Source organism: Phlebotomus argentipes, unplaced genomic scaffold (genome assembly GCF_947086385.1).
Source record: "Phlebotomus argentipes unplaced genomic scaffold, Phlebotomus argentipes genome assembly scaffold_18, whole genome shotgun sequence".
Lineage (NCBI taxonomy): Eukaryota > Metazoa > Arthropoda > Insecta > Diptera > Psychodidae > Phlebotomus > Phlebotomus argentipes.
The window spans coordinates 5,543,751-5,556,365 of record NW_026776177.1 but is presented as its reverse complement, the minus strand read 5'-3'; the positions used below and the strand labels follow the sequence as shown (position 1 = coordinate 5,556,365).

The window sequence follows — 12,615 nt, the reverse complement described above, 5'->3', positions numbered from 1 at the left end:
GGCATCAAAAGAGTCCATTTCAAGGAGAAGATTAATTTGTATTAAGTTTCCATCCAATATTTGTGTAAATATTCACTTAAAATCGCTTTTTTGGGTGTCTTTTTCGACCATAACCTCAAAATGTCACTAAGAGATCTTCAAAATTTGTCAATGATCTTAAAATTACCGATTCTCAGTCAAAATTGTCTAGAAAGTATTCTAAATGAACTTTTATCCAAGTCCAAATGACTATTTTTGAGGTTATGCTAAAGTTTAACACATTTTGCAGTGTTTCTTGGCATGAAAAGATCAAAAAAGCACTGTCAATTGCTTGCAAATGCTTATTTCCGCCAAGGATTAGCAATCTCAGCAACTTTAGCATAATAATTGATTTGCTAGAAAGCAAATTATTCAATTAATTTGTTCTTGATTCGTTCCATAACCTAAAAAAAGGATTATTCAGTTTGTTTCTGCATGAAAATTGAAGGAAATTCAAAGAATCTTGATAAGTTGTCAGTAAAAGAAGCATCGCAGGAAAGGAATTTTGTACATTTTTCAACACTTCCACTTCTTAAGTTCTCCTGCTGACTGTATTATCTCCCCCTTGCATATTTGCTGTTCATCATGTGAAATTTCTCGTGGTTCTGCACTTATCACTCATCGCTGGTAGATTTGCTCGGCAATTTGCCACTGGCGAGGGAGCATTCTTGCATGTTATTGATTTTGCAAAGTAATAGCGTGCCATTTGGCGATTTTGCAATGGGTTTTTTCATGAAATTGCAGCATTAAAATAATAATAGATTTGTTTGGGAGGAAAAATCTGCTGAGAAATTGAGCAAGTGTAAAATTGTTGCTTTTCGGCCAAGTCTGGCGGGAATTCATGAGTCACAAGGAAAAGTGTTACAAAACCCCAGCGAGATTGTCTTTTCACGAAAAATATAATCTCTCTATTGGGACAACATGATCATATATCACTGACCGCTGCGCCTCAAATGTGAATAATGTAATTTGAAAATTAAATTTACAGTTCATTATGGCATTTGAAGCTCATAAGCGACAAATCAAATTATTTCGTCTAGCGTCTCGTGATGTATCGTAGGTGTTTTGTGGACATTCGCGGAGTGTTGGCTGCACAATTATTAAATTGTTTGGTGTGTTAGAGCTAGACTTTATTCAGAGGCCCAGTTAATTTGATTAAGAGCCACGCCAAGAGTAGGGCGGAAAAAGCTTCAGCGCACACAGTTTCCCAATTGAACATTAAAGATTAATGGGTGGTTATTTTCTATTTGACTCTGTGGTCTCTCTTTCTCCCTCTCTCTCTGTCTGTCTCACTCTCCGGGGACAGTTCCATATGACCAGGTGTGTTCGGCGTGAGCGGAGACAATTGTGCCAGACGTGGAAAAAATGTCGCGATGGAAAGGCGCGGTGAAAGCGACAGAATTCGCGAACCCTGGAGCCTTGGATGAGATCCTGCCGGCGCCAGTGGAGCCAAGTGATGCGCAGCGTGTGATGGAAGAGGGACGGATTAGTGTGCCAAAGACTCGCAGCATTGCTGGGCTGTCGAGGAGCTATTTGAGAAAGATCAGCGGCTACTTCAGCAACAGTTCCGCCATCGCCAAGCCACGCAAGAATCCCTTCACGACGGCGGAGGAGAAGTTCACAGTGAAAGCCGAAGGCGACAATCTGAGCAGTGATGGCTCGACAAAGGAGCTGTGCTCAGTGGACACGACGCCCAAAGTGACTCTCGCGATGGCAGAAAACACTGAAGATGGCCAGAGAGCTGCACTACCAGATTCTCAAGTAGCAGGAACACCAAATCCGGAATATAACGCGTTTCTCCTGCCGCGAGTCTGCCTCAAGCAACAAGAATCCGGGTAAGTGCTCAAGTTTCTAATACACATTCGACGAGCGATTAATTTGCTCAAATGGCTATCTAATGTTTCTCAGTTGCACAACAAACGCGCGATGCATTTGTGGAATTATATTTGAGACACGCCAAGGGGTGGTTATGCGCCGTCCTCACTTGATCTGTGCATTGTATTCATATATAATATTTAAATATTGATTTTTGCTTCATGGATTGAAAAAATATGATTATGTTCTAAATAAACCTGCAAAATAACCAAAAATAGAATATATTCGGCAAAATATTTAAATAAAATTTGAGTATATTTAAATATTTGATTATTTTCTCCGCATATGACCGCCAGAGGGAAGCAAAGTTGGCGTGGGGGACGCTTATATTGCATATTTCCCATATTTCACATAATTTTCTCTTATCTCATGCTTTTCGCGCAGAAAAAAACTGATTTCTTCATCAGCTGATCAAGGATGAAAATACATGTAGAAGTTCCGATTGTATTTCTCTCTTTTCTCGGCGTTTTTGATGGCACTTATTGCCCTTTATACATATTATTTTGCATATTACGCATATTGCTTAGAGGCGTTTTAAAACCCTTCATATTTCCTTCACTATCGGAATTCCTTCATGACTTTAAACTGCTGCCCTCTAGCGGCAATTTTTGGAGAAAATAATTTAAAATTTTAATGAAAATAACGAAAAATCAGTAAATGATTAAATAATCACAAAGTTAATGGTCTGAAATTGGAAGTGATTTTCCCCTTGATTGTATATTAAGGGAAATTGTGTTCGAATCTCACAAAATCAATAGATTCTTTAGTGCCGTCAGAATTCATGCACACATTTGCTATGTTACACAATTGTGGCCTGAAGAGTCTCTCTCGTTTAGCTCTAAATTAATTAACAGTGTGTCGAGAAATCATTGCATAAAGTTTGTGTATATGCAAAGAAACCAAACTACTTAAGGAAACAATCAGACAATTAGCATTTCAAATGGATAACCGTGTTGCTCTTTCTCGAAAAAACACAGAAAAAGAAAAAAAATTACACACACTTTAGCTTGGCGAGTGACACAGAAAAGGCGGCAACGACGAATTGAGATGCAGAATTGACTAATAATCTTAGTTCATGGGAGAGAACTACAAATATATTCCATCAGAGAGTGTTTGTTTTAAGCCCATCTTCTGGGTTCAGAAAAGAAGCAAACTCTGACGTTCAGATGTGAGATGAGAAGGAATTGAATAACACACAAGTGAGTGAGAATTCAGCGGCGAATTTTGTAATAATCCAGTATAAAAATCAGTGAAATGACGACCTTCAAACATGACCAAAAGTAGAGCAACTGAAATGGAATTTAAAACCTCTTGTTTTTCGTCTTTAACACCGAAAACTACATAAGCAGAGAAATAAAAACAATCCACTATGCTGTCTTTTCTATGTAAATGAACTGTGACGGTAATCACCGGTCAAGGTCGTGTTATCTTGCAATTTTCGTGGATTGCGGAGCGCCTTTTTTGGGGGCTCTTTTCACGCCTTTTTTATCAATAAAAAGCACAAGAAGCCACTGAAAATAGTGCTGCAAATGAACACCCCAAGGGGGAGATAATATGTCCTGAATCTCTTCCAAATTTGCCTGACATTTCTAGAACTCGACGTATTTAGACGGTTTCCACATGAATTCCCAAATTATAATGAATCTCTTAAATTTCCATTCAATATTTCTGTAAGACGTGATTAAAAAAACGCATTTTTGCCCATCTTTTCCGAACATAACCTCAAAATTTTACTAAGAAATCCTCAAAAACTCTGCTTGGAAGCTTTCTAGATCACAAAATTATCTGTTATAATTTAAAAAATTAACTCAAAATTACTGATTAAGAGTCAAAATGGCCCACAAAAATTTTCTAAATGAACATTTTTCACGTTTAAATGATTATTTTTCAGGTTATGTTTGAGTTCAATACAATTTACAGTGTTTCTTGGCATCAAAGCTTCAGAAAAGCCACTATTTATTGCATGTAAATGCTTATTTTTGCCAATTGACGCTGAATTGATGTTCTAGAATGCGAATTATTCACTAAATCTGTTCTTGATTCATTACATAACCTAGAAAAATATTACTACGTTTGTTTCTGCATGAAAATCGAAGGAAATCCGTAGAATTGGCATCATTTTTCAGTAAAATAAGCTCTCAGCATAGGAATATTTTAAGCTTTTTCAGCACATCAACTTCTTAAGTACTTCTGATTGTATTATCTCCCCCTTAGGACACCCAAAAATTGGGCCAAAGACAGAAAATAAGGCAATTGACTGTTGTTAATTTACCACGAAAGCTATCAAAAATTTATTTACTGTTTGTAAAATGATGTAATAGACATTTCTGGACAAAATATCCGAATCAACAATATATAAATGACTTTGTGTTGTCCGTCAAATTTACATCTCTGCCAAAATTGATCTTGTAACAATTGATATTGGAGATTAATTGAAAATGGTTTTTATCGAGTGTTCTTGACTTGTTTAACCCCTTCTTGTGATCTCAACTTAACTGAAATGATTTGCAAATCTCTGCAAAATAGATGAAAATTCCTCAGTGCGCAAATGTGGTGAAAGGCCATTGACTTTTCGTGCAGATAAAATTGCCAATTGGCGCGTTAAAGATATTTGTCAATGAAATTCTACTTGGTTTATTTATTTTTTTTGGTCCGAAAAACCTCTGATTGGTATTTCGGTTAATTGGTAAAACAATGTTTCTCTTTTTTTTTAATGTTCACCAGCAAAAAGGCTCATGTGACTGTTTCGATAAAAACCGCGGAGAAGAACAAAGGTGAAGGTGTGCAAGGTGGCGAAAATTCCAATGTTTTCTTATCTTGTGACTCTCTGGTGTGGATGATAATTAAGTGACAAAGATCTTCGAGAGTCACACGAGTTAATTAGGGGGGAAGACTTTGAGGCTCTTTTTTCCTTCATCGCACGCCAGAAAATACCAAACATTCGCGCCACTCAATTTGATTATTGTGTCATGGGGACGAGAGAGAGAGAGCTTTTCGAGGCTGTTTTCATTTGCCCAGGACAAATGATTGGCGCAGCAATCAAAGACTGAGATGCTGTGTCCTCAACAAAGCCATTGATTGATAAGACGCGCTCAGTCTTTGATTGCATTTGATGAGCAAATCAATCCGAGATTATAGTGCTAATGGAGGTCAATCGTGTCAAATTTTCCGTTCTACTCCGGAGTAGCGAAAAAAAGCACACAATTCAGCTGTTTTTTTTTCGGCGTCTCCCAATTTCATAATTTCACTTTTTCTCTCACGCTCCTCCGAATCGTGGTCAAAGACTTCCAGCACTTTTTCTCTCTGTCTCAAATACTTTCAACCACAAGAGCCGCAGAAAGTGACGAAAAGTCGCACAACAAACTGACGGTGCTGAATATGCAAATCCATTGGCATCCATGATTCAGGGATCGTTGCAACTTTGCAGATTCAGTTCGTAAAAGTTATGAATTGACGTTGCAACGTTACGCTTTTCATAGCTTATATTGGCGGACGCCTGGCGGCGCTAGTGTGCAGTGGAGAGATTATTTAATATGAATTTCAGCTGTTAAACGCGAAAAATGAGTTAAACAGGGCGAAATAGTGAATTTCAGTGACAAGACATCTTCGTCCGTGACTGTTCCTGACATTGGGCGTTTTTCCGATGGGATTCTTGAAAGATTCTTGAAGGTTTTTCTTGCCAAAATGCCCATGAAGATGTCTTCACTGTGACATTAACGCGTAAACAATAAAGAAAATCGAAATATAGCTTTTTATGTACTTGCAAATGCTTTGGAAAATTGAATCAGTTTCCCCGGAAAGGATCGAAGCATGTCCGGAAACACATAACCTCAATCTAAAGACCCGGAAAAGCCAATAAATTTGTACCAATCAACCTGAAAGCGTCATTATTGTCAATTTCCTTGATTTTCACATGAATTTTCTGTCTTTTCTTGCCTTTTTTCATAATTACTATGAATTGCAATCTTGCAACGCAGTTTTGCGAATTCATATTTTTGACATCTCATTTAATATGTTATGAAAATAATGTTGCAACGACCCCTCAATTAAAAAAGTGTAAGAATTGGGTGGAAAATTTTTGGTGTCAATATTTTTGAGAGACTTTTGCTCTCAATTTTAAACCTCTCGAGCGATCCATGAACACAGTTAAAGTCCAAAAACCAGTTCCAAATGTTTCTTGAGCTTTTTTCTCCATCAACAAGCCACTCTCAGTTGATGGAATTTACCATGTGACGAGCGCATTTACCTTCACAAATCTGTGTTGAGTAGGTCAGTTATGCTCGCTTGGACTGTCTTGTTGTGTTGGCCAAAAGTGTCCCGCTTGTCGCGGTGATTAGAAATGCCACCGAAACGCCACTTTTGGCCCATTTACTGCGTGCAATTTGGTCGGACAATGCCCCTCGTGATGAACTATGTTTTGGCCACTTTGCTTCGGAGGTGTGTGAAGTGAATTTATGACATTTTTTGAAAGTTTTGCGCGGCGTTCTTTCGTTCAAAAATCAACAAGAAACATTTGGAAAAATGCCGAATTTCCTTTTTACGACACAACTAATTTATGATTAACACGCACAAATCTAATTACAACATTTATTGGTTTATTTTATCACAAAAAAAATTTCCTGTCGTCGCGCCACTTTGTCGATTTTATTCACACACACACACGGACGCACGGAGATTTCCTGTGCGCTTTCTGAGATGTGGAGGAAAAACTCGGAGTGAAAAGTCCAGTTTTGCATGACCGACTAACATAGAACAAGTTGGTGTCATTAGAAATTTCTCCTGCCAGCAAAATAACTTTGCATTCAGTTCAACTTTATGGAGTGAAAGGGAGCAAAGAGTTTCAATGTTTCATGAAGTAAATAGTCAAGGGGGAGATATTATGGTTAGAAGTGGTGTACAATTCAGTAGAAGTATTTAGAAGTGGAAGTGCTTGAACATTTTCAATATAATGCATTCAAAAGTCACTTTCAAAAGGAATTGACACAATATTATTGATGAAAAAGAGGTTTTTTACATTTTTCTAGGTTATGTTGTGAATTTAAGACCAATTTTGCCACTAAATAACCTTCAAAATCATTCATTCTTGCGTCTATAAAGATAACAAAAATGAAATCTGATGAAGATCACAAGCTTTCTATTATAAACTGTGTTAATTATGTTAAAATCTATCTTAACCTCAAAAATATAGTTTCAGGATACAAAATAGACTATTTAAAGAGCTTTTCGATTGATTTTTATACGGAAATAGCCAATTTCAGCTTATTATCGATTAGATTTGCCTTTTAAAGATTCCTAAAAAGTTTCTTTCAAGAATTCTTTTCGATATCTCAAGATAATTTCTAGGTTATGTTCCAAAGAACATCCAAAAGAGAGATATTAAAAATTATTTCACATCCAAAATATTCTCTGGAAACTTCAAATATTTCTAAAATACTGTTTTTTCGTATGTTTTCAAAGTAAAAATGGCATATTTTAAGGTAAAAGACTCCTCAATTTGAGGTTATGATACTTTAGGCAGTTGGAGAAATTTATGAAGTGAAGAAAATGGTTCTGAAAGTGTCTGTGATTCTTCACAGAAATTGTGTACACTGTTTAGCTGAATTAGCTCCCCCTTGCAAATAATAATGAAAAGTTGTATGAAAATTTCAGTTCCTCATAAGTTTGCGATGAATTTTTCACATGAAAAAATCTCCAATTTCTCCTTATTCAAGCCTCGGTTTATGTTAATCCGCCTGCATATGCACAACTGGTTTTTTTATATTAACAAACGATGCGCTCCGCGGCCAAAACACTTTCCGGCAAATGCCGAAGTGTGTCATCCCCTGAAGAGGCAAATTCAGCATGATTATGTCTTGAATGCTCTCCTCAAGTGTGAGTAATTCTGTTCAATTATCTTCTCTATGTTACAGAGTCACCATGAGACGATCGAGTAATTCCGGTTCGGAAAAAGGTTACGGTAAATCTGGTCATGAACGCATTTCATCGTCTCACTACTCAACGGACAAGAGTGGCTCATCTGGATACTACAGCTCGAATCTCTACTCCACGGGCTCTGTGGATGAGCACATCTACAGTGAGCCGGTGATTGATGCAATTGAGGCGCCAGCGGGCAAAGTGACACCAAAGATCGCGGAGAAGAAGACGTGCAATTCGGCTGACATCCTCAATGACGACCGGCGAAAGGTGCATCGATCGATTTCGTATGATTTTGAGCATGAGCAGCACTATGGATCACCGCTGGAGAGGCGACTGTCGCTCGAGTATGGCAAGAGATCCACGCAAAAGCTGCCGACGATTATGGAGGGAATCGATGGGCAGATTCCGCGACCAATCTGGCCGTCTGACATGGACGATTCGCTGGTGGACATCAATCTGGACTCATTCTTGCTGCACAAGGACAAAAGTGGCGGGCATGGTGAGGGTGAGAGGAGTTCAGTGGAGGGCATCGTGAATCCGGCTCTCGACTGTGACGACATGTCGGAGAGTAACAGTCTGGAGAACAACTATCGATGTGCCAAATATGTGAATTCGTGTCCTGAAAATCCTTACTGTGTTGAAGGTGTTCTGGAGGACTTGCAGTCGTCGGTGGACAAATCCCTTTCGCTATATCTGCAAAAGTGTGAGGATAGTATTACAATTCAGACGACACGGGAGTTCCTGGAGGACATACGGAAGAAGCTGAACAGTCTCCTTGAGGAGCACTATGATGAGAATGGGCAGCCATCGAGGAATGTCTTCCTGCGAACGGATGACAAGCGACAATCACGTCGCAAATATACCACTGTGATTAAGGACAATATCAAGAGTCTCCGGAGTGATCTGGATGACTATCTGAAGCTCATGAATCAGACGAATGAATTTGAAATTCAGCAATTGTGCACGGGAATTGCAAGAGATGCGCGACTGACCACAATGAAGAATGCGCTGGAGAATAGGATGAGGAATCAGGAGAATGAGAGAAGATTGGGCAGCATGGTGATGAGGAATTTCCTTCCCAAGCGCTTGATGCCCTTCTATGACGAGGATTTGCTTCACCAGAGCGAAGATCCGAACTTTCAGCTCAAGCGAAAGACCTCACCGTGTTCGTCAGATTGTGGCCAAATGCCGGAATTTGTGGACAACATCGTGCCAGAGGAGGAAACGAGTCAGATTCAGCAGAATATCACGATGCAACCGACACCACTTCTTCTGCCCAAGATCTGCAAAGGTGCTGCGCCGGAGCAGGAGATGATCCTCGAGTGGCATCGCAATAAGCCCAGCATCTGGGAGCAATACTATGGGATCAATCGACCGGATCAGCCGATTCTCGTGAGGAAGAGCAAAATCAGCAGCGGCAGCGGCAAGAAGAAGCCAATCACCGTGGTCTCATACGTGAGTAGCAACAAATCCATGCCGAAATTTTTCCCTCCCAAATTGTTGATTTCTCTGACCAGAAAACACACTCACACGCCTTTGGATTGCGCGTAACCTTGTCGTGTGCCATCGAAGTTGGGTGTTTTGTAATGTCTCAAGAGCCCAAGAGACAAATGCACAGTGGCTCTAAACTTGGCTATTGCGCCTCAATGCGCATCTTGTGCAATCCAAACACACTTTATTCATATCGCGTCTCACCCAAATACTGCCTTCTGCTTTTTGCACTCAAAATGTGAGGTATTTTTCGTGTCACGGCTTTTGTTCTTAGGCGCTAACAGAGCTGCAGAGATGCTAGAAGTCTAGAATTCTGAAACAAGGCGCACATATTACGGCCGGAAGTGGTGTACAGCATATTTAGAATATTTGTACTGCAAAAGCTTCTATTACAAAAAATTGAGGCATTTTTGAAATTATTTGCTTAGAAAAATCAATCTTATTACTTTTCTAGGTTATGTGATTGGTTTAAAACACTTTCTGGTGTTCAAATAACCCTCAAAATCATCAAAATCGGGTTTAAACTAAGAATATTTCGCTTTTTCTTGGCAGAATTGTGTATTTGCGTTCGCGAAAATTCCAGATTCGTTAAGAAAAAGTCTTAAAATCAAACATAACCTCAAAAATATTATTTCAGTCTGCGGTTTTTTGCTTGAAAGTGGCAAATTCAAGCTCATTATCCTGTAGAAATATTGTAATATTCGCTATATTTACTCATTTCGAAGTTTGAAAAGATTAAAATTGGTCCAAAAACGATTTTTAACCGAATTCATAACCTCACAATTTGGTTAAAGTTTTTCTAAACATTCAAACAACAAATCCTAAGACATTAAGATCATTTCTGACGATCTGAAATCTAAGCATTTCAAAAACTTAAGCCTCTTCTAAGTCTAAAAACCGATGGAAAATGTCTTTAAAGGCATTCAGAAGACTTTAAGGCATATTATCTTCCCCTTGGAAATTGAATTTTAGTGAAATCTCCCTGGTTTTCACTACAAAATTGCAACATTCTCAGATCAAACTTCTATCATCATCAAAGTTTCACTTTCCTGTAGATCATTTTCTATTAAAAAGGTTTAATTTGCGTTTATCCCTTGCGAAACTCCGCGTTTATCTCTGGCGTACAAGAGAGAGAGACATTTAGCTAATCTCGCTGCAATTGCTTCTACTTCAGCTTGTCTTTCCGTGCAATTGCACAAGAGATGAGAGACAGTGCGTTGCCCTAGTTACTTCTGCACTTACAACTCTGCCAATCTCAATGTGGCATCTCTTATCACCTTTGCAACTCTGTGTTCGGAGGTGTATTTTGTTGTTGTCTTGCTGCTGATGTGAATAATAGTCGAAGATGTCTCTCTCTGTGTTTGCCATTGTTTATGACGATTTCATGATTCGAAGAGAGAAAAATGTGTGCAATTGAAGGAAAATAAACGCTTAAAAGGTGGCTTTTTACGAGTGTTGCCATTGGCAAATGGAATAATTTGCCGCTTTGATGACCCACTTTTGTGGAGTCTGGCGTGCCAGACTGGACCGTGGATCCACCCTTCTCATGTCGAAATGCCGCCTCATGATCATTCTTCTTCATTCTCGCCGTGCCGATCTATGATTGCCATTTTCGGCATGCCGCAGCATGAAAACACCTCTCAATGCTGCGCTTGTCCATTACACACGATGGATTTCTCTCACTCAGTTTGACTCCTCGAGGTTCACGGCAATTGTTCACTCACGATTGTTTTCCTGACCACGACAAAAGTGATCTCGCGGCGCGTTTTTCGCGCTCAAATTGTGACCATGCACAGATTATATTTGCCACTGAAATATTGGATGGCTGGCAAAGAGGTGAAACGTGCGTGGGTTGGAGCACATCAGAACCCATGGCATGTGGATTCCATCTGGACTGTGTGAGTCTGAGAGATTGGAAATCTCTGGCCAACAATCATTTAAGCGCTATAAATATTTATAAAATCGCTAACTTGTCTTTAATGTTTAATCATGCCTTGAACTTTCTCTCCGACACTCTGTGTGAATTTCTGTGTGTCCATGTGAGTCGCACAGTCGGTCAAAGTGGATGGGAAAGAGCCGAAAGAAAAAGGAGTCTCGACTGTTTGATTGGGAAAACCAACGAGCGCAATTTGAAAAGAATTTTTTTTTACAAACGTTTGTCAAATATTATTCAGCAATTTGTGTCAAGGGGGAGATAATACAGTTAGAAGTGGTGTATAGATCAGTAGAAGTTATAGGAAGTGTTGCAATTTATGCGATATTTGGTTTGCAGCATTGATTTTCTTACTCTCAGAAATTAATATTTATTGAAATTCTAATTTTGACATATTTTTCTAGGTTATGTGAATAATTTAGGACTCAATAACATCTTAAAGTCGAAATTCTTAATGTATTTTCACTTTATTGGTAGAATTATGTATTTTTAATTATGAAAATCGTGATTTAAGTAAAAAAAAAAACTAAAATCAAACATAACCTCAATTTTTTTAATAAACTGGTCTAATTTAATGATTCTGACCGGGAAAAATACGCAAAAGTAAAATTTTAGCGGAAAATGTTAGCTTTAAAGTTGTCAGTTAGATTTCAGTTAGTTTTCCGTCAAATTGCAGTTAGATTGTTGTCAGATTTTAGTCAGATTCCAGTTATTACTTGATTCTTGTCTTCTTATAAACGACTCATGAAGTGTTAAGGATTCTTTATACAAATTGTGTACGAATTTTAGTCATATTATCTTCCCCTTGATCTGCGTAAGAGTTTATTGGAAGAAAGCGCAACATGTGAAATTGAAGTGGAATATAATTGCAAAATTTGTCACTTTTAAGCAATTGACTCGCTTTTATGAGCCATTATCCACCCCATGACTTCATTTGCGTGCAATAATTGTCACCCACAGTGAACACTGTTCATTCATTTCACTGTGAATCGAAAAGCATAAACGGAGTAGAAATATCGGGTAGAAATTGTAGTGAAAGAGGCGATCTTCAATGGGGGAAATCATGAGGATGTCTAACGTTTAACAATTGTGAAGTGTAAATAAGCTCCATTTGATCATCTTGGCAGATGATCGCATAGATTTGTCAGGTTCATTAGCATCACTTTGTGAGAGAAGCGATACAGTTTGCCAGATAAATTGACTTGAGGTGGTTTTTGAAGAGTCACAAATCACGCTGCGAGTGATGAAAAGCCCCCTTCTAGCGGCACGTGCTCCAGACTTAATTGACTGAAGGCTCTCGATTTTCGCTGGTAAATCATAAATTACTCGGCAATTTGGCATGAACCACTCAGCGGAAGAAATTTCTTCTCAACTTGACGCAC

The 12,615-nt window shown here is 38.6% G+C and overlaps 1 protein-coding gene across 5 annotated transcripts in view; it reads left to right on the top strand.

Moving 5' to 3' along the window:
* Positions 1-12,615, top strand: part of LOC132260255 (uncharacterized) — a 31,261-nt gene that overhangs the window by 3,399 nt on the left and 15,247 nt on the right. For all 5 annotated transcript variants that reach the window (XM_059758253.1, XM_059758256.1, XM_059758255.1 and 2 more), the window contains exons 2-3: positions 1,325-1,853; positions 7,803-9,264. In XM_059758253.1, the coding sequence (XP_059614236.1) occupies positions 1,384-1,853; positions 7,803-9,264 (1,932 nt within the window). In that variant the 5' untranslated portion in view covers positions 1,325-1,383. The remainder of the gene's footprint in view (positions 1-1,324; positions 1,854-7,802; positions 9,265-12,615) is intronic.